Source organism: Semicossyphus pulcher, unplaced genomic scaffold, assembly GCF_022749685.1.
Source record: "Semicossyphus pulcher isolate SPU_LCO1_2020_fin unplaced genomic scaffold, fSemPul1.0.p SCAF_15, whole genome shotgun sequence".
Classification (NCBI taxonomy): Eukaryota; Metazoa; Chordata; class Actinopteri; order Labriformes; family Labridae; genus Semicossyphus; species Semicossyphus pulcher.
In genome coordinates, this window is record NW_027211659.1 from 10,879,496 (window position 1) to 10,903,533 (window position 24,038).

The 24,038-nt window shown below is 41.3% G+C and overlaps 3 protein-coding genes across 3 annotated transcripts; 2 read left to right on the plus strand and 1 right to left on the minus strand.

Annotated features, from left to right (window-relative positions):
* Window positions 1–723: 723 nt before the first annotated feature.
* On the plus strand, window positions 724–10,218 carry tbl1x (transducin beta like 1 X-linked). Its single transcript, XM_069663345.1, has 14 exons — window positions 724–823; window positions 2,333–2,478; window positions 2,665–2,884; window positions 4,101–4,233; window positions 4,416–4,557; window positions 4,665–4,728; window positions 4,869–4,966; window positions 6,008–6,068; window positions 6,197–6,318; window positions 6,397–6,471; window positions 6,565–6,692; window positions 7,397–7,562; window positions 7,666–7,767; window positions 8,337–10,218. The coding sequence occupies exons 1-14, from the start codon at window positions 766–768 to the stop codon at window positions 8,361–8,363; spliced, it is 1,542 nt and encodes a 513-aa protein (XP_069519446.1). The 5' UTR covers window positions 724–765; the 3' UTR covers window positions 8,364–10,218.
* A 213-nt stretch (window positions 10,219–10,431) lies between these two features.
* On the minus strand, window positions 10,432–16,977 carry gpr143 (G protein-coupled receptor 143). Its single transcript, XM_069663644.1, has 9 exons — window positions 16,707–16,977; window positions 15,742–15,851; window positions 15,370–15,464; window positions 14,935–15,027; window positions 14,669–14,778; window positions 14,469–14,577; window positions 13,506–13,623; window positions 13,176–13,425; window positions 10,432–10,884 (listed from the first exon to the last, which is right to left on the minus strand). Exons 1-9 carry the CDS (start codon window positions 16,960–16,962, stop codon window positions 10,781–10,783), a joined length of 1,245 nt encoding a protein of 414 aa, XP_069519745.1. The 5' UTR covers window positions 16,963–16,977; the 3' UTR covers window positions 10,432–10,780.
* Window positions 16,978–20,238: 3,261 nt separating this feature from the next.
* Window positions 20,239–24,038, plus strand: LOC138592761 (ankyrin repeat and SOCS box protein 9-like). The gene is made up of 7 exons (XM_069663631.1): window positions 20,239–20,475; window positions 20,598–20,677; window positions 20,787–20,894; window positions 21,183–21,333; window positions 21,577–21,711; window positions 23,231–23,422; window positions 23,530–24,038. Exons 1-7 carry the CDS (start codon window positions 20,391–20,393, stop codon window positions 23,694–23,696), a joined length of 918 nt encoding a protein of 305 aa, XP_069519732.1. The 5' UTR covers window positions 20,239–20,390; the 3' UTR covers window positions 23,697–24,038.

The window sequence follows — 24,038 nt, forward strand, 5'->3', positions numbered from 1 at the left end:
GCCAGTTCTATTTACCTTGCCCTCTGAAAGCAAATGTGTGAGCCATAGGGAAATTATAAACTCTACAGTATTCTTTCGGTGTTCATCAGCCTGAGGACAAAAACAAGATGGAATTAAAAAACCATAATTGCCTCTGTTTCCTCAGCTCCCTCCAGTTTCAACACAATCTCAATTGATACGTTAACACAAGCTCTGTTAAACACAACTATTTGTTAAAAGTAAAGGGAAGGTCAGGATGTGAGTAACTCGCTTCTTGCTCTCTTCTGTAATTCACCAGACGGGCAGTAGACAGGCTTTTAATATCCTTACTGCTTTATCAGGGCTCTCTCCATCGAGATGGTTGGCCGGGTCACTAATGGGAAGCACCGGTGGGTTCTCAGTGAGAGCCAAATAGATATAGACACTCCCATTAAGCCGGAGAGGAGAGGCTGGAGATAGTTACATTCGGTACTAGACATGGATTCACGGGTTAAGTGACCCAGTCATTGACACTGTCAAAGGAAGGAATCATGACACGGGAAGATGAAAGTGAGCAGATACTAACAGACGCTGGACGTCAGGGCTGCTGTGTGTTTATTAAAACATGTCAGCATGTATCTGCATCAGTAGAGGACTGGTGTAAAGGATTTTTTTGACAGGATTGTGATAAAGATACTGTTGGTTTCATTCAGGATAAAAGACCTAAATATTATTCTTCCATTTGTGATATCTTTTCAGGAGTGAGCCCAGCCTTCCAACATACCTCTTCCCTTTCATCGGGCTAAGATGAGTATTACCAGTGACGAAGTGAACTTCTTGGTCTACAGATACCTCCAAGAATCAGGTTTGTCTCTTTGGTAAACACACTGATACTGTTCTATGTTAAAAGTACAATCTGCTTGTACTTGATAAATACATTGCTGATTAGGGGTGGGAATCGCAATGTACCGTAAAATGCGGTGTGTAAGCACTTTTAATACATTTTTTTTCATCTAAAAAGTGGGCTGCGTCCTTTATACTGGTGCAACCAATATACCAGTATAAGATGCAGAGAGGTGTGTTATTGTGTTACGTTATATTACCAAGACGATGGCGCTATCTGGTTGTTAAGTGGTGACATCACGTCTCCGAATTAAACTGTTTCCGGGTCCAAGCAACTAAACCGTCACCGTCTCGCAGTGCTGTTTTCCTCGCTGTTTCAAGAGAAGGAAAGTAACTTAATTGTTGCTAAAGCTTCATCACGGACATGCACCGTCATGATCGCCATTACAGCCAGCACCCTCACAACAATCGACGTTACCGTAGGCTGCCAGCTGCAGCACCGGTAGCTAGCAGGGATACAAACTCGACAAAGCGAAAACAGATGGTGGGCTGTAATTTTTGTGTTTTTAAATGAAAATAAATAGTGTTGAAATAAGTTGTATACACCTTTTTATTTAATAAATAGCTTTAGAAAATCTTTTTCCCTCTGGGATACCCTCAAAAACAGACTACGTCTTATATTCCGGTGGGACATATATTCTGGGTTTTACGGTAACTCAGGATACGATACGATACATGTCCTACGATAACGATAATATAACGATACAGCGATTCTGCAGTAATTGATATATTGCAAGACAATCGTATAATGAGACATAACTATATCCGATTACCTTCTTCGGCCAATTAATTTCCGGTCTCGTTACCCTCATTGATGTCGTAAGCGCCACCTCGAGGAGTCATGACGTAGTGACGATCTGTTCAGAGCACTAGATGTTTGTAAATTAAAAAATGTAATATAATTGGCGCCAGGCTATCGATAATCCCACCCCTATTTCTGATATAGATGCTAGCTGTGCAATTCTTATCCAACTATTTTGTTAAAAGCATTCATCATGCATAAATACTTCCTAAAGATGCTGGTGTTTTTCATCTTATGCATGGTCAGACACTGCATGCTCAATAACGTGCTGTATTGTTCCGAGCTTGTAGAGCATGGGAATAAAAAGGCCATTCATGCCCTGTGATGTGGCTACACAGAAAATGTCAATATGCTCCTCATTGTTTGATAAGATTTGGATCAGTGATTAAAATCCTGGCTCCTGTGTTTTCATTCCTGTTTACTGAGGCTGCTTCTAAATCCAAGTGGCAGAATGCGAGCTATTAGTAGCCAAGGCGGATCAACATTGACTCTGGCCTGCTTTATTATCCCCTCAAATGTCACGCTTGTTATGCCTTTCACTTTCTGTATTTGATTACTGTTCGCTTTGTTTGGATCCGACTTTTTCTCTCAATATTTGTGTTGTGTTTGTGCACATCTTGTGCTTGGCATTCTCCTGTTAATGAATGTGAATGGTGTTTTTGTTTTCAGGTTTCTCCCACTCAGCATTCACCTTTGGCATTGAGAGCCACATCAGCCAGTCTAACATCAATGGAACACTAGTGCCCCCTGCAGCCCTCATCTCCATCCTGCAGAAAGGGCTCCAATATGTGGAGGCAGAAATCAGCATCAATGAGGTGAGACAGGGACCTGCTGCTCATAACTCCCACTCGTGTTACATTGCTTTATGATGCACAGATAAACTTAAGGTTAGCTGCAAATGCTGATTAACGCTAATTATTGATTTTATCAGAAAATACGATTCAGTACGTTTCAAGCTACATCACCTCATGTCGCATTACTCACGGCTGTTGTCACTACAGGATGGTACAGTGTTCGATGGTCGGCCGATCGAGTCGCTGTCGCTCATCGACGCGGTGATGCCAGATGTGGTGCAGACGCGGCAGCAGGCCTTCCGCGACAAGTTAGCCCAGCAGCAGGTGGCCTGCGCTATGGCAGCTTCGACATCCGGAAACCAGTCCAACGCACCAAAGAACGGAGAAGCCACCGTCAACGGGGAGGAGAACGGCACGCACAACATGAGTGAGTTCAATCGCCTAAATAAAAAAAAAGAAGAAACAGACACAAGTACAAAAACAAAGTCTGCCTTCCACGTTAGTTTATAACTTCCAGCTTTTAATGACTCTTTTATTTTCAATGAAATATAAGACAATATTAAAAAGTTCCTGGGCCAAAGAAGTCAACAATCAACCTTGCAATGTAAGAAGCTTCAAAATAAAATAGCTGGTTTCATTGCAGAATTCTTATAAGTCACTTTTTTTTATTAATTATTTTTTAATTATTTTATTTAAGATAATAGAACAAAAACTTCTGGGCAACAAGAGTCAACAGTTTAGCTAGAAAGAGTGGCCCTGAATTTTCAAAATAAAATGGCTTCTAACGCTTGGTAATGCTTTATATCAATGTCCCTGTAATAAGCGTTAATGAAGTTAACTACAAGTGTTAATATTATCATAATCATGTTTATTGTTGGATTATAACACATTTATAAGCGCTTATAAGAAACTTATAACAATTTATAGACAGCATTAGATTCTGTTACATCTACATGATTATATAAATCTGTACGTGGAACAGGAACAACAATCCAAAAGCAGGAGCTGCTCTCCCCGCACCGTGTCTTGGCTCTGTGCTGTCAAATCATCAGTTTTCCTATGACAGATGGCACGTCAGAATTATCGCACGGCTTTGACAAAAACAGCCTCGTGTTGTTGTTTTTTTAACAGAATGTGATATCGTCAGCAGGTGCGTAGCTTCCTCTGTGAGTGAAACCAGAGAGGTGTAGATCAGGTGGAGCCTCTAAACAAAGGAGGGGGGAGAGGGGGAGATGTTTGTCGGAACATCCCAGAGGAGTTTAATTAAAAGGTGTAGATTGCAACAGGTAGAGACGGGTGTGAGGAAGGTTTCACTGTCTGAAGATACAAGGAAGCTTTCAATTCAGATTATCCTTTTGTGTGCATTTCAAGTGGGTCAGTATTTTTAGAGCACTGGCTTATAGCAGCAGAAACACATTATTGGTTTCTTTGATATCTTCCAGTAAATTAAAGGCGCCCTGCACTTCCATTAACATTTATTATTCACCAGAGGTGGAGTTATCAGGTTATTTCTACTGCTCACAAGCTGAATCGCTGACAAGTCGGGGTATATGTGTGTTTGTATGTATGTGATGATGCATATATTAAAAATGAATGTGTTTGTGTGTGTATCTTTCCCCCGTGTGTGCGCCCACTCTCCTCAGATAACCACAGTGAGCCCATGGATGTGGACGGAGACGTGGAGATACCAGCCAACAAAGCCACGGTGCTCCGAGGCCACGAGTCCGAGGTGTTCATCTGCGCCTGGAACCCCGTCAGCGATCTGCTGGCCTCGGGGTGAGTCTCCGTCTGTGCTGAAACTGATCTTAATGCATGCTGAGTGACTCACGCCATATTGTATTCAGACTCTGGCCTTTTGTTTTGTAAGATATATGGCTTCATAAGATCCATCACTGACAGCTTATATTCCAACAATCCTTTAACCCCCCCTCTTCCTGCTGCGTTGGTATTCTGTTCAGCTCCGGGGACTCGACCGCCAGGATCTGGAACCTGAACGAGAATAATAACTCCAACTCCACCCAGCTGGTGCTGCGCCACTGTATCCGAGAGGGTGGCCAGGACGTCCCCAGCAACAAGGACGTCACGTCGCTAGACTGGAATGTAGGTTACTGATCATCCGTCCACATCCTTTTCTTTTCTACTTTTAAGAACCAGACAAGCAGCTGAGGACAGATTACGTAACTTTTCTGTCATCTTCCTCCCAACAGAGCGACGGGACTCTCCTGGCGACGGGCTCGTACGATGGATTTGCCAGGATATGGACAAAGGATGGTATGTCCTCCATCATTCCAGCACCATGTTGTTTTCATGGTCATCAGGTTTATGCTGAAGTTAGTGTGAATAATGCAACATCTGGTGACTTTTTCGAAGGATCTTTTCTAAAGGAAATGGATTTCACTTTCATCCATTAGGAAATCTGGCAAGCACCTTGGGGCAGCACAAAGGGCCCATATTTGCACTCAAGTGGAACAAGAAGGGGAACTCGATTCTCAGTGCTGGTGTGGATAAGGTAAGTCCAAGCATCCATTTGTGTCTTTCAATGAGCAAATCATTATTTATTTATTTTAATAGGCGTGAAATTAACTTTCACCAGCTTAAGTGGAAATCTGAATGTAAAGATGCTTTTCGACAGCAGGAACTAGGAACCTTATGAGGAACTGTGCGTTTCGATAGCAGGAACCAGGGTCTAAATTTAGTTCCGGGGTAATTGATTTACCCCCTGAAAAGTCCCTGCTAAGGGGATAGTACTTTTCAATGGTCTAGGAACTATCAGGGCGGGGCCTGCAGTGCTGATCGCTTCTGATTGGTCGAGTACGTGCAGCTTTTTATTTCACTCGCCATGTTCAAAAGACTGCAGCTGCAAGCTCACCGTTATCACCGTGCTTTGAGCTAGATGCTAACAGGCTAACTATGGTGTCGCACAAATGATGATACCGGCCCGTTCGTTGCATTTTATGGTGTCATCTTCGTTGTATGGCCTTCATCATCTTCTTACCTCCACCTAGTGGACTGGCGGTGTAGTGCAGCTACTTTTATTGCTTTACATCATTGGCCTGATTTGCATAATCTTTAGGTCTTTCGGCTGCTGTGAAAACGCAAACAGCAATGGGCCACAGGAACCATTTAGTTCCTTGAAGAGAAGTTCCTGTTACCTTTGCGCGAAAAGCACCTTTTCATAGTCATTCTAGTATTCATAAGGGAGAGAGAACTCAGAAATGAATATATTTGACATATAATTCAGTAATTCACATTATTTCTTCATCATCTTTGTAGCGTGGTACCAAATCTAATTGAACAAAACTTAAAAATTAAACTTTTTAACAGAAGTGGAACCGAAAAATTAAATTAAAATTCAATTAAGAAAGGCACATATTAAGGACAATGACACTATACATCAGTTATTTTTTCACTTATTTGGTGGTATAATGGGTTTTTATTTCGGGCCCTGTCAGTCTTTAAATATACAATTTAAAGAACTATCAATGTGTCGTATTGCTTTTTAATGATGCATTCAGAAATGTTGCATTCATGGTTTAATTTAATTTTCCAGACGACAATCATTTGGGACGCACACACAGGAGAAGCCAAACAGCAGTTTCCCTTCCACTCAGGTGAAGAGCGCTCACTTTGTAGAAGAGCAATAAAAGCTTCTACTGAAGATAATTAATTGGATGCACTCAGTTGTGGTTGTATTGTTGCGTTAATAAAAGCCCACTTGTGCTTTGTAATATATCCACAGCTCCAGCGCTGGATGTGGACTGGCAGAACAACACCACCTTTGCCTCCTGCAGCACAGACATGTGCATCCACGTGTGTCGCCTTGGCAGCGACCGGCCCCTCAAGACCTTCCAGGGCCACACGGTAAACAGCTTAGTCTGTGCTGCTCTTCATACTGCGCTAACTCCCTCGACTCGTGCTAACAACTGTTATGTTTTGCAGAATGAAGTTAACGCCATTAAGTGGGATCCATCGGGGATGCTGCTGGCCTCCTGCTCGGATGACATGACCTTAAAGGTAAGATTAGCCCTAAATTGTAAAGCTTAAAGATGACAATTTGAGTCGTGATATTGAGTCATATTTTGCTCTTGCTGTTTCCTTCACACACAGATTTGGAGTATGAAGCAGGAGTCCTGTGTCCACGACCTCCAGGCTCATAGTAAAGAGATCTACACCATCAAGTGGAGCCCCACAGGCCCCGGCACGAGCAACCCCAACTCCAACATCATGCTCGCCAGGTGGGATACGGCTCACACACAGCGCGCATATAGTTCTGTAATAGGCTCTGTGTGTATGGAAAGGGAAAACTGTTTCCATGTTCCAGACATAATCCCAGGAATAGTCGGTGGTCATCAGCCCCACACTCTGACCCACATGTGCATGCATGTGTGAAAGTTCTGGTTCAAATACCACAGGAATGTAAAGCACATACGGACTGCCTGTCATTCACACTGAAGATTATTGCTACTGCTGAGACGAAACTTCATAATCTTATGTAAATGCCACTGTTGAAAAGTGTGCATGCAATGCATTTTTAATTAGCTTCAGGTTCGCTCCCTCCATTATATCCTCCTAGTTAGCTTTCATTTGTTGCCAAGGGCACCCATCGGGGATTAGCTCTGACTATTTATACCTGGGTGAAGATGTGTTAATTAACATCAGCCTCGTTTTTAGTCATCATTTGTTCTCGACATTGTCAGATTCTTACAGTTCTTGCAGTTTTAATCTTAGTCTTTATGTTATTAATGTTTTCAAGTTGATTCATAAGGAGTATGTAGCCTAAAAAGATGTGTTATTAGCCCCTTTGTTTGTGTTTATGAACCTTTTGGATGTATTTCCTGCGTCAGAAATCCATGAACATTTTAAAAAGTGCTATAGAAATGTATCCTTGGTGTCGCTCCTTATCTTATCTGTGCATCCTCTATCTCGTCTTCTCCCACAGCGCCTCTTTCGACTCGACAGTTCGACTTTGGGATGTCGAGCGAGGTGTCTGCATTCACACGCTGACTAAGCACCAGGAGCCTGTGTACAGTGTGGCCTTCAGCCCCGACGGAAAGCACCTGGCCAGCGGCTCCTTTGATAAGTGTGTCCACATTTGGAACACCACGGTAACCGTCTGATTTATACCGCTCCTGACAAACAGGGAAGATTCATTGTGGTTTCTAAATCTTAAGGGAGCTGGTCATTTATTCGTTTGCTCTGCTGTTTCAGACTGGAGCCTTGGTGCACAGCTACAGGGGCACTGGTGGGATTTTCGAGGTTTGCTGGAACAGCACCGGGGACAAAGTTGGTGCCAGCGCGTCAGACGGATCGGTAAGCTACGGCCATTTACATGAAGAAGAAGAAATTATTAAAGAGGGGGTGTTATGCTGTTTCACATTTAAAGACATATATATAATGTTACAATGTTGGATGTCCAGACTAAACGTGGGTGAAGTTTTAAAACTGTAGGTAAAAGTATGTTTAGGCTTCTCAGCTCAGTCTGCAGGCTGCTGTGAATGCCAGGTTTCACACAGTTTTTTCTACATGCTGCACTTTGTGACGTCACAAGCCTCAGAAGGCTTCGGAGAGCTGGCCAATCAGAAGGAAGTAGGCTTGTAGGGGCGGGGTTTCTTAAAGGGACAGAGCTGACTGTGCAGGCCTTCATACAGCCTCTGCCTGAAACGACTCAGAACACCAGTGTGAACTGTAAATGATTCTAAGCGACTTCACAGGTATCACAGAGTGAAATATGAAGCTTGAAATTAGCATAATACCCCACCTTTAACGTTTTTTACTTTGGTTCCTGTAGTAATAGCTTTTAAAACATATTATTACTACTTTGAGAGCCGTAAATAAAAGTATGTGTCGATTAAAACGTGTTTTTAAATCTACCCTTCCAGGTATGTGTTCTTGATCTCCGAAAATAGCTGCCTTGAGACTTTGATGATGAATCCTGGAATGTGCAGCACATTGCCTTCTTCTGCCATCAGCACACAAACTGTCACCGCTCGAGAAGAGCTGTGAGGTGAAGTGAAACTAAAACCAGATTACTGCAGCAGCTTCTGAGGAGCCAACACCGACAGACTTCAGTGCACCTTACAGTTTGTTGTTGTGTTTTATGAAACACTTCAAATCAGTTAAGAGATCCCCAAGACTGGACCGAATCCAACTCCCTGGGTGCATCCGTGTTTTAGAAGGTTTCTAATGAGGACGTGCTGCGATCCCCGCGGGCTCCGGTCCAGCTGTTATCGGGGTGTGAGGGTGGAAACACAAAGATGAGTTTATAAAGAGAGAAGTGTTAATGAGACACACGTGTTTGGCTGTGAAAGGCAACAGATTATAAAAGGCAGGTTGCGGTTTTAGAATTCCTTTGAGGAAATGTGCGAATGAGCTTACCTGAGGACGTGATGAGAGTAACATCCATACTGAAGCGCCGGTACTGTCTCTGACGGGGTGCTCAGCTTCATCTCAGTGGCGAATAGTTTGTTTCAAGAGTACGTCTCGCTGTTTTCGGTCTTTATTCCACAGATGGACTTGTGAAAGTCAAAATTGAATGTGCCGCTAAAAGATAGCTCACGTTTGACGCCGGGTCAGCGAGAGGAAAAACCTGCCAAGAAAACAACCAGCTCAATTCACCCGAGATTAGATCATCGTCATTAGATGGACAGGATGTGAGAAGTGTGGTTTACAAAGAGAATTTTCTCCCTTTTTGGATGTAAATTTAAGAATGTAAAGATATGTAAATTAGATTAATACACAGACTTATATACTGTGTATATGTTTATATACAGTACACTTTATCGCAATCCTGTAGGGGCTCATTTATGGCTAGAGCTGTCACATCTTTGCTGATAACACGTGACGAGACCTCTTTTTAAACCAGGTGCATGTCTCATCGGCTTCTTTTAATAGTCTTTTTCAACTCAGCCAATCATACGACCAACAAGTTCTGTTGTTTCTCTGTGAGTCACAAAGCGCATGGACACAGATCTGATCCCTGTAAAGTGGAAGAAAGGTTCTAATTACCAGCATTCAGGGAAAAATCAGGTCAACAGTATGGGAGAGAACAGCCATCACAGTCGTACTGCAGCTTTATTAGCATTATCCCTGGATTATGGCACTTTCCTCTTAAACAGTCTGCTGTACGTTCAGAGCGAAGCATCAGTCCGGCTGTTAAGGAAAAAAAGAACGCTTGGATTGGTCTTAAGCTCGGTCGTGTGGCGCCAGCTGATCAGATCTGGTCACATTTTAAACGCCCGTGTTGTGTTGTGGGCGGAGCTTCAACAGCGTGCAGTAAGTCTGCCTCCCTCTGCTCACTGGGATCTCTTGTAAACGTTTCAAACTAACTCACCACCTTTTTTGATTTGCCTTTTTTTTTTTTCTGGTCCCTTTCCCTTTCAGTCTGCTCGAGCAACATGAAGTGCACTTTTTGTAACAGTGGATTCAGCAGATTTCTCTGAAAGTGAAGGGCCGTGTTTTATTTTTGTCTTTTTCCCCCTCTTTTCTTTTTTTTAAAATGTCACAATTGGATGTTAATGGGTGGTTCATTGTTTTCTGACTTTGTTTCATTCGAGAGCCATTATTGTCTGTGTCAGACTGAGAATTGGGCTGTGGGGTCTGTGGCCGTTGTCGGCATGCTGAGGAGCCCAGTATGAAATACGTGCTGTGACGGCTACTATCTCTCTCTCGCCCTGGTCCAGGGTTCGGTCACCTGTTTCCAAGACTAAAACGTTGAAGTCATTCAGTGTCTCAAATAAATCACTCTATTTTGATATCAGAAACCACGCAGACTGTGTCTTTGATTGAGTGTTTTTCTTCCTTCAGGAGTTTGAAATTGAGGGGAAAAGGTCGCTAACCACTCAGAGGACAATAAGAAAGTGTCACCAACAAAACCTTAAGAATATTTTTCATATTTAATATAGTATAAAATAAATGTGCAAAATACAAGATGGACAGTTGGAGATACAGCAACTTTGTTTAAAAAAAATGAGCTTATTACCCTCTGTTGGGAATCGTATCACAAAACCAGTGCACATCTAATACAGTGAATCTGCCCTCAAACATTTGTAAAGGTCAGCCTGTGAGTTATTAATAAGAAAACGTCACATTTCTTCTGTTCAATGAAGCTTTGGGACTGTTCAGCTGCTACTGTTGATAGGTCTGTAATGTAGCACTACAGATTAAAACAGCCTAAGAAGAAATATAACACTTCAAATCAAGAATTACAGCTAATGAAATCTCTGGGAGCACAGAGGCTAAGAGGAGACAGTCTACAACATCAGCAGCTAAAAGAACGATGTCACACAGGGAAAGTGGAGCGAGGCGGGCTGTTGATCCCCCTCAGCTAGTGCTTCACAGAGTTCTCCAAGGATTCTCCGTCAGCGTCTACATCCTCATAGTCTCGCAGCTCGCCGGAAATGTGGATTTCAACTGTACTAGACTCTGAACCTAGCAAGACAAAATGAGGGGTAGATTACTGCACATGACACCATTAAGATGTTCAGACTGAAATCATATATCTTTTCATATATGTGCATTGTTCCAATGTATTTTGGGAATTTTAATAATGCATCTCCTGCCATGCAATCGTTAATTTCAGCATTTATAATCTATTGCATTTCAAATGTTTTGTCTATATCTGCATTTGACCGCTACAAAATGAATGAAAAACATGAATCCTTTTAAAGATTAACTTTATTTTGAAAGACTTGTCATTTCAGACACACTGACTGGTTACACAAAATACCGAATTAAAGCCTTTCAGCATGATCTCATGGTACAAAACCAACAAAGAAATGTATAAAAATGGTATCAAGAGCTTTACAAAATCATCCCAAAATACATTTAATGGAGTCAGAAGTGTGTTTTCACAGCAGACAATTTGAGATGTCACAGTACGAAAAGCAAAGGGTTACAGTAATCATGAATGTATGACTGAGGCAGCAACAACACAACATCAGGAGCCTGAAACTGAAGCAGCTAATTGGAATTCAGCCATTATTAATTTGATTATTTACAGCTGTGCTTTGCCTGAGGTGACATGTCAAAATACCTGCTGTGAAAAAAGCTACGCGTCACTATCATTTAGTGTTATGAATAAGAAATACTGACATTTATAGACGGTTTTTGTCCTTAAGTAAGACGGCGTGTTAGAGCACATTAAAGAAAAAAAACAGACATTACGAGAAGAAAGTCGTAACAGAAGTAAGTTGTAATATTAAGAGAATAAAGTTGCAATATTTTGAGAAAAATGTCATTAAGAGAAGAAGGTCGTAATATTAGGGGAAGGAAGTCGTAATATTAAGAGAAAAAAGTTGCAATATTATGAGAAAAAAGTCGTAATATTAAGAGAAAAAAGTCGTAATATTAAGAGAATAAAGTCGCAATATTATGAGAAAAAGTCGTAATATTAAGAGAAGGAAGTCGTAATATTAAGAGAAAAATTTCGAAATATTAAGAAAATAAAGTCGCAATATCACGAGAAAAAAGTCGTAATATTAAGAGAATAAAGTCGCAATATTACGAGAAAAAAGTCTTAATCTTAAGAGGATAAAGTCGTAATATTATGAGAAAAAAGTCGTAATATTAAGAGAAGGAAGTCGTTATATTAAGAGACAAATTTCGCAATATTAAGAGAATAAAGTCGCAATATTACGAGAAAAAAGTTGTAATATTAAGAGAAGAAAGACGTTATTCTATGTTATTATGAAGGGGAATATCAGAAGAGCAGCTCACTGCCTGCGCTAAAATGAGCAACATGTGAAGTATCCGGTTGTTATAAGTGGTGACATCACACCTCTGCATTAAACTGTTTCCGGGTCCAGGCAGCTACAACGTCTCCTATTTACAATATGCCGCAGTGCTGTTTTCCTCGCTGTTTTAATCGTTCTGAGTCAAAAAAATATCCTCAATTGTCTTCTATTGATCTTCAAGTGTTGAACCAAAAAGATGAACCATAACAGGACATTGTAAACGTTTGGCTTTTACCAGTGGATGCTACCGTCAGCTAACTTGAGCTTAAAAGCATAGAAATTGTTGTCTAAAAAAAGTAAAAAAAAAAAAAACCCAACGTGGTTTAATAACAAGAACTAAACTCAATAAACGCCATGACATTTTCTGATAAGACTGCATTACTTTTAGCTAACTGGCATCTAAGTCCTTGCTTTATCTATATATCAAACAGTGCTTCCATTGCTGTCTACATAGCAATGATGACATTTAAAGCTAAAGAAATGTGGTAACTTGGCACCAGAGCAGCACCCGCAACAACAGAGGTCAGAGTCTTCCCTCTATATCAAGCTGCACAGAAAAAAAAGTCCTACCACGCTGAACAAATAGCCAAACTGTAACTGTTAAAAAAATGTGACTTTTTGTGCGGTGCAATTTCACGCCGCTGTGGTATTCACACCATCAAAACATAATTCTGCAGGGTTTTGCTTTACACGACACGCTTCATCATTGCATCAAGCACCGGTTTAAAGGAGTGTTTTTGTTATTAAAAATTCATCACAGTGAGCTTTAACTTTGGTCTTATTTTATCACACTACAGTACAAAAACAATCTCAGCTGCATAAAAACATCTTTGGACAGTTGGAGCATATTCCTCAGGGTATGATATCATCTCATATTGGTCTCATTCAGAAGTAAACACTTCATTTAAAGCCGATACAGTCCACATTTTCAGCCTCACCAGCCCAGATAAACAGGTGAGCTGTTACTGCCACCCACAACCGGATTACCTTCTGAGAGGACACTGATGGCGTCCGAGTTGTGCTGTCCGTTCAGGCTTTTCTTGGCTTCCTGGATGTGACTCTGGTAGAGCAGAGTAGTTCCCACCATGGGGTTATGACCTGCTGCGTTAGGCGCTGAAGTAGACACCGAGTCCCAGGCGAGCTCCCTCCTCCGCTGCAGGCTGAGGTCCACGTCGAAGCCCGTCCAGCCGTGGAAGGCGAGAGTGTTGAGGAAAGCTTGCATGGGATTCAGGATGCCCTAAAAGAGAGAAATCAGAAGAATTAAAAGTTTAGACATTGATAAAACCTTTTTTCTGTATCCTGATGTTTTTAACCCACCATGATAAACCAGGTGATGAGGGCTGCGTTTCTGATATTCCTGAAACCGTTGTCGTTGATGTCCGCCTGCACCTCCAGGTAGAAGAGGAGGCACTCGTTAATGATGTTAGGAACCCAGCTGAAAAACAATATTACTCATCAAGACTTAACAAATGCACCATGAATTAATGTGTAGAACTAACAGAGGGAAACAATCGTTCATTCATTTGATTTCTATTGAGAAGCAGCACGTATGAGTTTTCATGAGTTTGTCTTGTGAGAGTCACATTACTGCAGACATGACATCACAGCACGAGTGACCATTTAAAAATCAAAACGCCCAAAGAACTTTATTTATGTGGTGCAAGCTCTATTTTCTTTTTTTGAAAGAATGTTTTTGGACATTGACTTCAAGTCAGACATCACTATACCTCACAGCTAATCATTAACAATCATTCTGCTGTGAATTTCTAGAACTATCTTTTCTTTCTAGTCCAAGTATCTATTGGTGATTATTTATTTCCATCCAATATTAATTATTTTCCAGACTTGAGTTCGTGTAATCCATCAAACTGAATACCATGTCTTAGCACTGCTATTAAATTGGTATCATGCAAGATTCCCACTCTTTTCACCTGGGCTCAATTCCCAGGCAGTGCACGCTTTATTCAGCAAGTCTGGAACATAACCCCAGTAAAACTAATTAGTGTTATCTAACAACAGAGAAGACATAACATGGTAATAAGGGAGCTTTAAAAGTGCTTGTAGGTTTTTTTTGTTAACTTTGGACAGAGCTTAGCTAGCTGTTTCCAGACTTTATGCTAAGCTAAGCTAACTAGCTGCTCGTTTTAGCTCCATATTTTCTCTACAGACATAGCATGTATAGTATCAATCTTCTCGCCTAACTCTCGGGAAGAAATCAGAATACTTAGAAAACGTGAAACTATTAATATAAGTGTACCATAGTTAAAAAAGGTAACTTACCAAATAAAGAAAACCAGCATTATTTTAAAGAAGCGTATTGTGATCTCATTGGCCAGCCGTCTCTCGTTCTCTGTGTAGATTCCTTGTCGTCCTTTTAGTAAAGATGTCACTGGATCAGAAGAATAAGAGAGGTGGTAATTTCAGCCTTTGTGCATTAGGGAATAATTTCACATAGAGAGATCTAAGAGCAAGAAACTGACCTGCGGATATGGTCCGGTTAAAGAAGATAGGGTTGGCTACCAGGACGAGCACCATGGGGGCATATGTGGTGACATAGTGAGGGATGGCGTGCTCGAGGCCTTGCTCACAACTGCAAAAAAAATGCAACAAATAGGAAATTAGCATTGAAAATCACAGCTTTACAGTGTTAAACAGATTTGCTACCAATCTCGTTTATCTCCTAACAACCAGCAGATGCTAAAAAGGTGCTTGTTGGTGTTTCTACAGGGACGTCAAACAGTCTTACTCAGATATAGATGGGTAGTAGAGCATGGCCACTCCTTCAACACACAGCAGCACAGCCAGACCCCACGTAATCATGTGGTAGAGGATAATGGTGCTGATGGGGAAAAGAAACAAGTCATGAGACTGAGCTCACAACACATGCTGCTCCATATCTTTTTTTTCTGGGCAGGACACAAAGGCACTACACAGACGTATTGTGAGGCCTTTGAAGCAGAGAGGGCGTATTAAAAAATCTGACTTATAAAGAAATCTCAGACCACTCAGTGCAGCCAAAGTTCATGCTTACCAGTTTAAGTATGTTTGCAATTGTAAGGAAAGAAGAAGCTTTAAATCTACAGTAGATTCACAATTTGCTTGTTGTAAATGGCAAATTCACACAGCTTTCATAAACAGTGTAATAGAACTGATGTAAATAAGGGTGCTACGTTCAAAGCACCTGATTCCTGCAGACGTTTTCACCACCAGGAAGACGTCAACAGCATAACAAAAGGTCCACCAAAAAGAAGCGCTGAAAAATAACTGGATCCACACCTGTAACACACACAAAAAAAACAACAATATTTTCACAATAAAGGTCTTATTTATAATAAATGTGATGGTAGGAAGTAACTGTGCCTTGTTTTTAGAGGTAATCTGTTATCTGTGTCGGCTGTGCTTGTTCGTCATGCATTAAAACAATTATTTTACCCAAGGAATCAGGATTTTCCAGCATCACGCATGATTTGACCTAACAGGATATGTTTTACTCACACACATAAAAGTGTATTGTGGAACAAGGTGAAGCTTTGTCAAAGAGCATCATACGTACCGCACTGCCAACACAGAAGACCTCTGGCCAGACGTCAGTGTTGTTTGTTACGGAGATTTCTTTAATGATGTTTGGCAGGCCCAGCCAGACTGATGACCTTACAATGATACCTGCAGGGGGAAAACAACACGTGGTCTTTAATGAGCAAATCGAACAATTGCTAATATAAACGGAGACACAATTAAGGCCAAAAAATGAGCACGGGATGTTAAATTTAAAATAAATGGAGGCATTAAGTGTGTCAATTAATTAGATTTAGTCATGGAAATACAAATGGCCTCCAGGTGTGTTTTATAAGACGGTTTAATTTCCTGCAAGAAACGTTTCAACCTCACTGTGAAATAGGAAAATTAACACAATCCTGATGTGATTCGGACACATGCTGTTGTTTATTTTATTTTAAACAGTTTGAAGCTGTTAGTTTGCGCGGATGGAGGACTCTTACCGGGATATAAGTACACAGAAAAACTGAAGAAAGAAAAGCAGAAGAAAAGTGATGAATGAAGAGTTCAAGTGCATCAGTAATTCACAGCTATTTTGTGTGCTTTTAGAAAAGTGCTGCATTCAAGTTTTGCAGTTGGTGTGAGTCATGTTACTACTGACAGCAACATGACTCATCTTTAGTTTGGTAATAAGCAGCTCCAGTAATGAAGACCTCGAATGCACCATTTTTGTACAAACTTTATTGACAAATTTTAGTCTCAAGTTACCAATTGAAAAAGAGACATTTAACAATTTACTGTTGACTCAAAACTCTTCTCAGATGGATTTATACAGAAAAAATGTCCCTTTCAGCTGTAAAAAAGTTACGTTAAATGTTATCTCTGTTAAAATATAGCGGTTCAAAGACGCAAGAAACGGATTAAAGCCTCAACAGTCGCGTACATAATTGAGCTTACATCCAGCGACACCACGTTGTCTGCACCTCCAAAGTTATAGACTTTGACCGGCATGTTTCCCCTCACCTGCACATCCCAGTATGTCACATATGCTGACGATGAGGAGGATCCGAGAGGAAGACGCTGGTCTCGGCAGAGGATACTGTCCAAGTCTTCTGTATCCTTTCCGTTTAGGCAAAATTTGTAAAATAGCAAAAATAAGGCTGAGGCTCGCGCTGCCCAGACTCAGAGCCCCGAACAAGGTGGGCTGGAAAGTGACCACAAACTCGGACGCTGCGTCTCTGTTGGGGCAGCAGAAAGTCTCCAGCCGCGGGGATGCCATGACAGACTGGAGACAAGAGAGAAGAGGAAGAAAAGGAGAGAGGAAGAGAAGTGAGCTACGGTGTCAAGGAGAGAAAAAAGAGAAAAAGAGAAGAAAGGGGAGAGGAAATGACTGGATACATGCCCCAAGTCTGTGAGAGATCACGGGGCTGAATCATCATGTGCTTCCATTTAATCCCTGCAGTTGTAGCTTAACGGAGCCACAATGCAAGAAAGCCACTAAGCACTGTTGTGTGATAGAGAGTGAGTATGGGCTTAAGTTATGTGAAATCAGCATGCTACTGTATATTTAAATTGTGTGATTAATGTACAGTATTTAGCTGCATTTGGCGTGTTCAGCCTCACAGGAAAATACACATATTATTATTATGTTTTAGAGGCCTGTTTTATTCTAGTAGGAAAACTGTCGTAGGCTCCTTAAAGTTCTCCTGATTTATTAACTACAAATCATGATATAGAGATAATATATATTATTATATATATTCTAATTAGATTTGAATGTAATTTTCCCCCTACATGATTTATTTTAAAGACCGTAGAAGGAATTTAAAAGTTTTAAAATCCGTTGTTTTGGCTCAGGCTTTAACCAAAGTCATACCAGGTGAAGCAGTGATGTATCTCAGATCCACCATGATGCATATCTGATCTCCTATAAGAGACGTTCAAAGCTTGGCCCACCCATGTGTCCCAAATTAGCCTCGGTGTGTGTGTGTGTGGTTGTAATCTGTTGTTGTGGAGCCTTCTGGAGGTGATGTGAGCTGAACTCTGTGAAACATCAGCAGTGTATGTGGGCTCACACCTACAGTTAGATGACCTATCACAAGTGTGACCATCCTGTGTCATGTATTGATAAATGTATGAAACCCCATAAGGAATGAAAAGTATCTGATTTGCACATAAACACAAAATCCAACTTAAAGTTTTGACAACAGTAGAGGAACAAAGTCCTGTTTTGTCTCCAACACGGGGTCGAATCTGTGCCACAGACTTCACAGTAAATGTTTCGTGCAGGATTAGGAAGCCTACAACTAAATGAGCCCCACCCTCTGATAAGACAAGTGACATTTGCTGCTCTTTGCATATGCTAGCTGAGCTTCGCACAGGGATCAAGAGCCTGCACTTGAAATAATTTCCTCCCCCATTATGCATGCAGCAGACGTCCACCATGTCCAGATACGGAGAGGTCACTGCAGCTGCTGGGTCCGCCTGTGGACCGAGATGTGGGCAAACGACCGGGCATTTGAATGCGATTTATTTTGCAAACAAATCATCAAGGGCGTTTTATAATTCAGCACCACAGAGCGGGCATTCATTGAGTTTCTAATCCATGTGCACCTTCTCTGACAAGGCACAAAGTCAATTGTTTGGACGCGTGTAGCCTGCCGCCACAGATTAACAGCTCCCCGAGGAATACAGTCTGTATTGACTCGCTGTTTGATCGTCTGCTCTCTGCTGCTGCCCTCTGCTGGAGTGATTGTTATTCTATTATAGCTCTCAAAACACAATAGATCAGGCTGGTTGTTTACATGTGGGAATAGCAGTGTGAGACTTCTCCAGCACATTATTAAGCGCTGCTTGTAGCTTAAATCAATAATCACAGAGGTGTTTCCTGTAAGACAGCTGTTAGTTTAGAGGTGAACTAGTGGTCGTGTGTGAGCGCTGTAAGGAAATTATCCGTCAGGTTGTTCCCTCCAGGGAGGTCAGAGGTCGGGTTAGATCTGTCGGTTATAGGCCACACATCCACTCTCTGTAAAGTCAGTGGATTTCCTGTTTTCTTTTTTACAAAGCAAGTCTGAGACTCGTAACTAAGATCACTTTTGGCTACTTGAAATAAAGAGATATAAAGGGAGGGTAGGTGTCAGACGAAGCAATTAACTGCATGCTGCCTTTGTTTACATTTTCCAGGGCAAAAATTTAAAGTGAGTGATACATATGACAGTTAAAGAAACCACCACCTACACATGTACAGGACAAAATCAGCAAAGAGATAAGAGGCTTTGTCCACAGGGGGCGCCAAAATCAACACAAACCAAAAGTTCCTCACAGCAGCTTTAAATAATTATTTGTCATATATTAAAGTAATAATCGCGAAGATTTTCATTTAAATAAATATTAAATCACTACCTATCACCGAATGAGGTAACACAATGGTGATTGAGCCTATGGCCCACTGATGAAAGCCTTTGCATTTGCTGTATTACAGACTGGGTGTCACCCAGCAGTGGTTGGTCTGCCAGAGAGGGTAGGCGGAGCTCAGCGGCTGCTTTTCCGGTCTCTCAACAGTAATCTACTTTGGCTGAACAAAGAAAAGATCGATGACTTTAGGTACAACTTCAAAAATAAGTGAAAATCCAAAGAAAAAGAAAAAAATTTGTTGCTCAGATGAAGGCAAACTGTCTAAAAAGGAAAGCGACCGCCAGCGAGGAAAATCGAGTTACAACTGGAGCCAATGTGGACGTCACACATGTGACACTGTCTGGATATCTGGGAAGTGTGCTACCGCAATTACTCTTAATCACCATAGGTGCCACCAAAGAGAACGAAACTGAGGTCTTCGAGATTTAATCTATCTTTAATATAAAGTTAAAAATACTTGAAAGCATATTTAATCGTTACGCCTCTTCAATAACCTCACAGTATGTAAATTGTTTGCTTCTAATCTCTTACAATAAGACACAATGCATTGTAATAAAAAGAAGTTTCCAGCTTTCTCATCACACTTGTGTAAATTGTATATTTAACTATGATTGGCTCAAAACTTGTAGTGATGTCACAATAGCATTAAAATAAACCTAGAACTGAGGGTTCGCACAGAGAAACTTTAGCATATGAAGGTCAAGTCATGGCTTTCAGTTCAAAATGCACATATATGATTTTCTGTCGTTTGATTTTTCTACAGCGTCTGATATGTTAATATCATAGCTGAGGCACATTAAAAGCTGTTTATATCTTTTAATTAATATTAAAGCAACTCTATCAGTGAAAAAAGCACGGCTGCGTCGCCCTTTACCCGGCACAAAGGGAAGTGTGTTAACCAGATGTTGTGTTTTTAAATATAGGAACTCATTATAAGTCCACAAACTTCCTCTCTGACACCGCCCACCTCCTGCCTGAGAGGATGGGTGTGGGTGTACAGTGTCAGATTACACACAGACCTGCTCGACGGGCCGCTCTCTGCCGCCCTCCCCACTGCACCTTCATTGGCTGAGAGCAAACGGCTGCACTCCACCAGCCTGTTTTCCTGCATGGCAGAGACTTTGTCTGAGGGGAAGTGACATCACAGCACCCAGACCTGCCAAAAACACAGTGGAAACAGATGAGGACCAAAATGTTTTTCAGATGAATTCTGACTCATTTCAGCTTCTAGTGCACAGACAGAAAGAAACAAGCGGGCGTTAAAACAACTTTTTGATGCCACAGTGAAGGAGCATGTCTGCTGGACACTCAGACACTCAGCGAGACTCAACATGTCAAAGTGGATCTGCTGTGTTTTTCTCCAACCCTTTGATGAGTGGTGAGTAGCTGCTGGCTGCGTGTGCTCACATGCAAGCTGGAGTGTATATACTGCTGCGCACAGAAAGTTTGAAAATGTACTTCTAATGCATACTCACGTTTGTTTTTAATGTGTACACCTAGAGGTTGAATCAGACTGGTCCCCGATTCATGACGCTGCCTTTAACGGACGCCTGCTCGCCCTGCAAAGACTCATTGCTCAGGTAAAGTTTTAAGGAACTTTGTCGGTAAATTAAGGGAATATTTTACTGTATTAAAAGATTATAATCATATGCAATTTATCAAACGCTACACTGTATGTTCTGTTCAAAGGGTTCATGCGTAAACCTGAGCACTCTGGACCAGGTGTCTCCCCTCCATGGAGCCTGTATGCAAGGGAACCTGGCATGTGCCAAGCTTCTCATGGAAAATGGGGCAAATGTAAGTAAGGCATCAACGTCTACTTAACCAAAGGAAAGTTAGTCCCAAATGAAGGATGCATGTTTATGTTCATGTTTATGTTTATTTTGAAGAAATCCTGATGTTGTGTTTTCACAACCTTGTGAATGATTGCTGGGTTAAGTTTGCGTTGGTGTAGAAAAGTAAGAGATTAACTACAAACACTTACAAACAAGCATGCATGCACAATAACACACTCACAAACAGGTGCAAAGTCTGAAATGTCAAATATGGTGGATAATCTGAAATATATATACTCACCCATGTCAGGTGAACATTTCCACGCTGGATGGACAAACCGCCCTGTCAGAGGCCTGTTCCAGGGGTCATGTGACCTGCGTATCGCTGCTCCTTAAACACGGAGCGACTCCCGTGGGGACCAGCCGGACCAGCTCTCCGATCCACAGGGCTGCAGCTAAAGGTCAGAGGTCAAATTCAGCTGCTCGAATAATCTATGCTGATTCTGTTTGTTCACTCACTAAAACTGCAACAACAGCGCCAAAACAACAGAATGTATCTGGTAAATGTTTAATGTATTAAGAAACAGTCTGCGTTGTCGTAGCCTTCAAAGTAAAATTAATGCACATTCTTCCCAGGCGAGCAGATTTCAAAGCCTTTCAAGTGCATCGCTTCTCAATGTGATGATTCCGGTAACTCTGTGCAGGTCACTCAGAGTGCATCGAGCCGCTCGTTCAGCACGGTGCAGATGTGGATCAGAATATCGACCAATCGGGTTCCCCTCTCCACGTCGCCTGCTCCAATCAGCGTGTGGGTGCTGTGAGGAAGCTGCTTCAACTTGGTGAGAGTGCTTTTAATGTCGACGTTTAAACTCTCAGATAAATGAGGTCTGTTAGGTTCAGGAGGGGACCATCAGAACATCTGTGGGGTCTAATACCACCTTTTATTAGTTACCTCACTCTGGAGGAAGAATGCTGTAAATTCTTCTTTGTCCTTTATAATTTATATTTCTCAAATAGTGTTCTATAAAACATTTTAAACCTGACAAATTTCCTTATTTTGTGTAATAAGATGCTCCGGCTCCCACCTTCCAAACACATGCTCGTTGGTGACTCTAAATTGCCCGTAGGTGTGAGAGTGAGCGTGAAATTTTGTCTGTCTCTGTGTGTCAGCCCTGTGATTGACTAGCGATCACTTCAGGATGTACCCCGCCTCTCGCCCAATGACAGCTGGGATCGGCTCCAGCCCCCGCTGTGACCCTGAACAGGATAAGCGGTATAGATAATGGATGGATGGTTTAAAAAGGCCCAGAAGAAAAGTTCATTTTAGTCTCCGAGCAATAAGAAATGAAATCCACAACAAATAAAGTCTAAGTAATGTTGCTACTTGAAACCAGCATAACTTGTTTCCAGTCGTAAAAGAACAACTTGTATATTTTACTTTCTTATAGCAGTGAAGAAAAAAAACTGTTACAATAAAATTCCTGCTTTCAGAAGATTTTTTAAGTAAAGGAACATAAAATTAATTTTGCAAAACTTGAGAATTGTATTATTACACTTATATTATAGTATAAGAGCTCTGTTGTAAATGTAAAAATGGGTACACATCAGTTTATAGTGAGCTTTTTAATACTTCATTACAACTGCTGTTTGGTTTAATGTATACAGACGCACAGTACTGGAATGTTGAATTTACTGACGTTCTTGTACCTCACGTATTCGTACTTAACTGAATTATTTTCGTTTCATACAACTCTTTAGACTCTCCAATAAATGTAATTATATTACATTTATTTATAGGAGTGAATAATAATATAACATTTATTGGAGGTTTTTATGTACAAAATTATATTGCACCTTACATTATACTATATCTTATACCTCATATCAAACTGTTAAAATGTTGCTGCTATTAATCATACCAGGTCACTTTATCCCACAACTGTCACTTTAACTTGTCACTTGTCAGTAACTCCGCCTTGTATCCAAATTGTATATACCTCGTATTTTAGTCTATTTATTTGATCTATTCTCATTTTTATTTGTATTTACTACTTGGTATTTTGTCTTTATGTTGCTGTGACAACCAAATTCCCCCTCTTCCTTATCTTAAAACACATAACCACTTTAAGTATATTTTTCTGCTTATACTGCCATAATACTACTTTATTGACATTTCCAATACAGACATTTCATTACTTTATTAAAGGCAGTCTAGCAAAGTGTTTTATTTAGGCGATTAAGAGGGAATGTGGGGCTCTGTGCTCTGCTGAGAAAGGAGGAAAACTGTCAGAGAGTCTCCTCCCCTCCAGTTATGTAATGTGAGAACATCATACCTCATTAGTCTGTGCTCTCCTTCAGGCGCTGCTGTGAACACCTGTGCGTCTGGTGATTCTCCGCTGCACATCGCTGCCCGTCTGTCCAGCCCTGACTTGGTGTCTGTCCTGCTCGACCACGGGGCCAACGGCTCCCAGAGGAACTCGGAGGGCAAACGGCCGCTGGACCTCGCAGCTCCGAACAGCCTGGTGGAGAAGCTGCTGAGACAGGCAGGAGGTATTCAATACAAACTAACCAAGTAGTGTGCTTTACATTAGTGCTGGTGCCTTCTATTAATAACAACTCTCTATCATGGTCCCTACTTCCCCCCTCATGCCAACCAGGAGTGTCCCTTCTTAAGCAGCTGTGTCGGCTGCACATCAGGAAAACTGTGGGTAAGCAGAGACTGAGTGGGATTCAAGACCTCCACCTTCCCACAGAAGTGAAACTGTATCTTCTCTACCAATCACAGCCAGAATTCACAAGGAACATCAGCCTTTGTGAAGTCTGAACGATTGTAAGCATTTCCCTCCTCGGCCAGCAGGGGGAGTACTTACACAATCTGGCAGTGACACAGCTCCAGTAGATGGTCATTAACTGTAATCCTCCTGTGTGACAGGCCGCTGTAAACAAACCGATCCTGGAGATCAGTCTGGACTTTACTGTGAGAACTTTAAAGTTTTTATCATTAAATATTCAGAGGATATACATATTTAAAGTGTTAATGTAAAATATACAGAAGCAATATCTTTTTTATTACAGAAATGTCCACATTCAGCAGATATTGGAGTTTTTATTTGATGTTGATGCTGCTGTGTAAAGATTTTCCTTATTACATTAAACTTACTCTCAT

What these genes read in the sequence shown, in the direction of transcription:
- LOC138592761 (XM_069663631.1), top strand. Translation starts at nt 20,391, where the DNA reads ATGTCTGCTGGACACTCAGACACTCAGCGAGACTCAACATGTCAAAGT. An exon ending in CTCCAACCCTTTGATGAGTG is followed by an intron (nt 20,476 to 20,597) that starts GTGAGTAGCTGC and finishes GTGTACACCTAG; the next exon opens with AGGTTGAATCAGACTGGTCC. An exon ending in TGCAAAGACTCATTGCTCAG is followed by an intron (nt 20,678 to 20,786) that starts GTAAAGTTTTAA and finishes TTCTGTTCAAAG; the next exon opens with GGTTCATGCGTAAACCTGAG.
- gpr143 (XM_069663644.1), bottom strand. Translation starts at nt 16,962, where the DNA reads ATGGCATCCCCGCGGCTGGAGACTTTCTGCTGCCCCAACAGAGACGCA. An exon ending in TCTTCTGTGTTGGCAGTGCG is followed by an intron (nt 15,465 to 15,741) that starts GTACGTATGATG and finishes TGTGTGTTACAG; the next exon opens with GTGTGGATCCAGTTATTTTT. An exon ending in ATGCTGGTTTTCTTTATTTG is followed by an intron (nt 13,624 to 14,468) that starts GTAAGTTACCTT and finishes ATTGTTTTTCAG; the next exon opens with CTGGGTTCCTAACATCATTA.
- tbl1x (XM_069663345.1), top strand. Translation starts at nt 766, where the DNA reads ATGAGTATTACCAGTGACGAAGTGAACTTCTTGGTCTACAGATACCTC. An exon ending in GAACGGCACGCACAACATGA is followed by an intron (nt 2,885 to 4,100) that starts GTGAGTTCAATC and finishes CACTCTCCTCAG; the next exon opens with ATAACCACAGTGAGCCCATG. An exon ending in TCCAACATCATGCTCGCCAG is followed by an intron (nt 6,693 to 7,396) that starts GTGGGATACGGC and finishes CTTCTCCCACAG; the next exon opens with CGCCTCTTTCGACTCGACAG.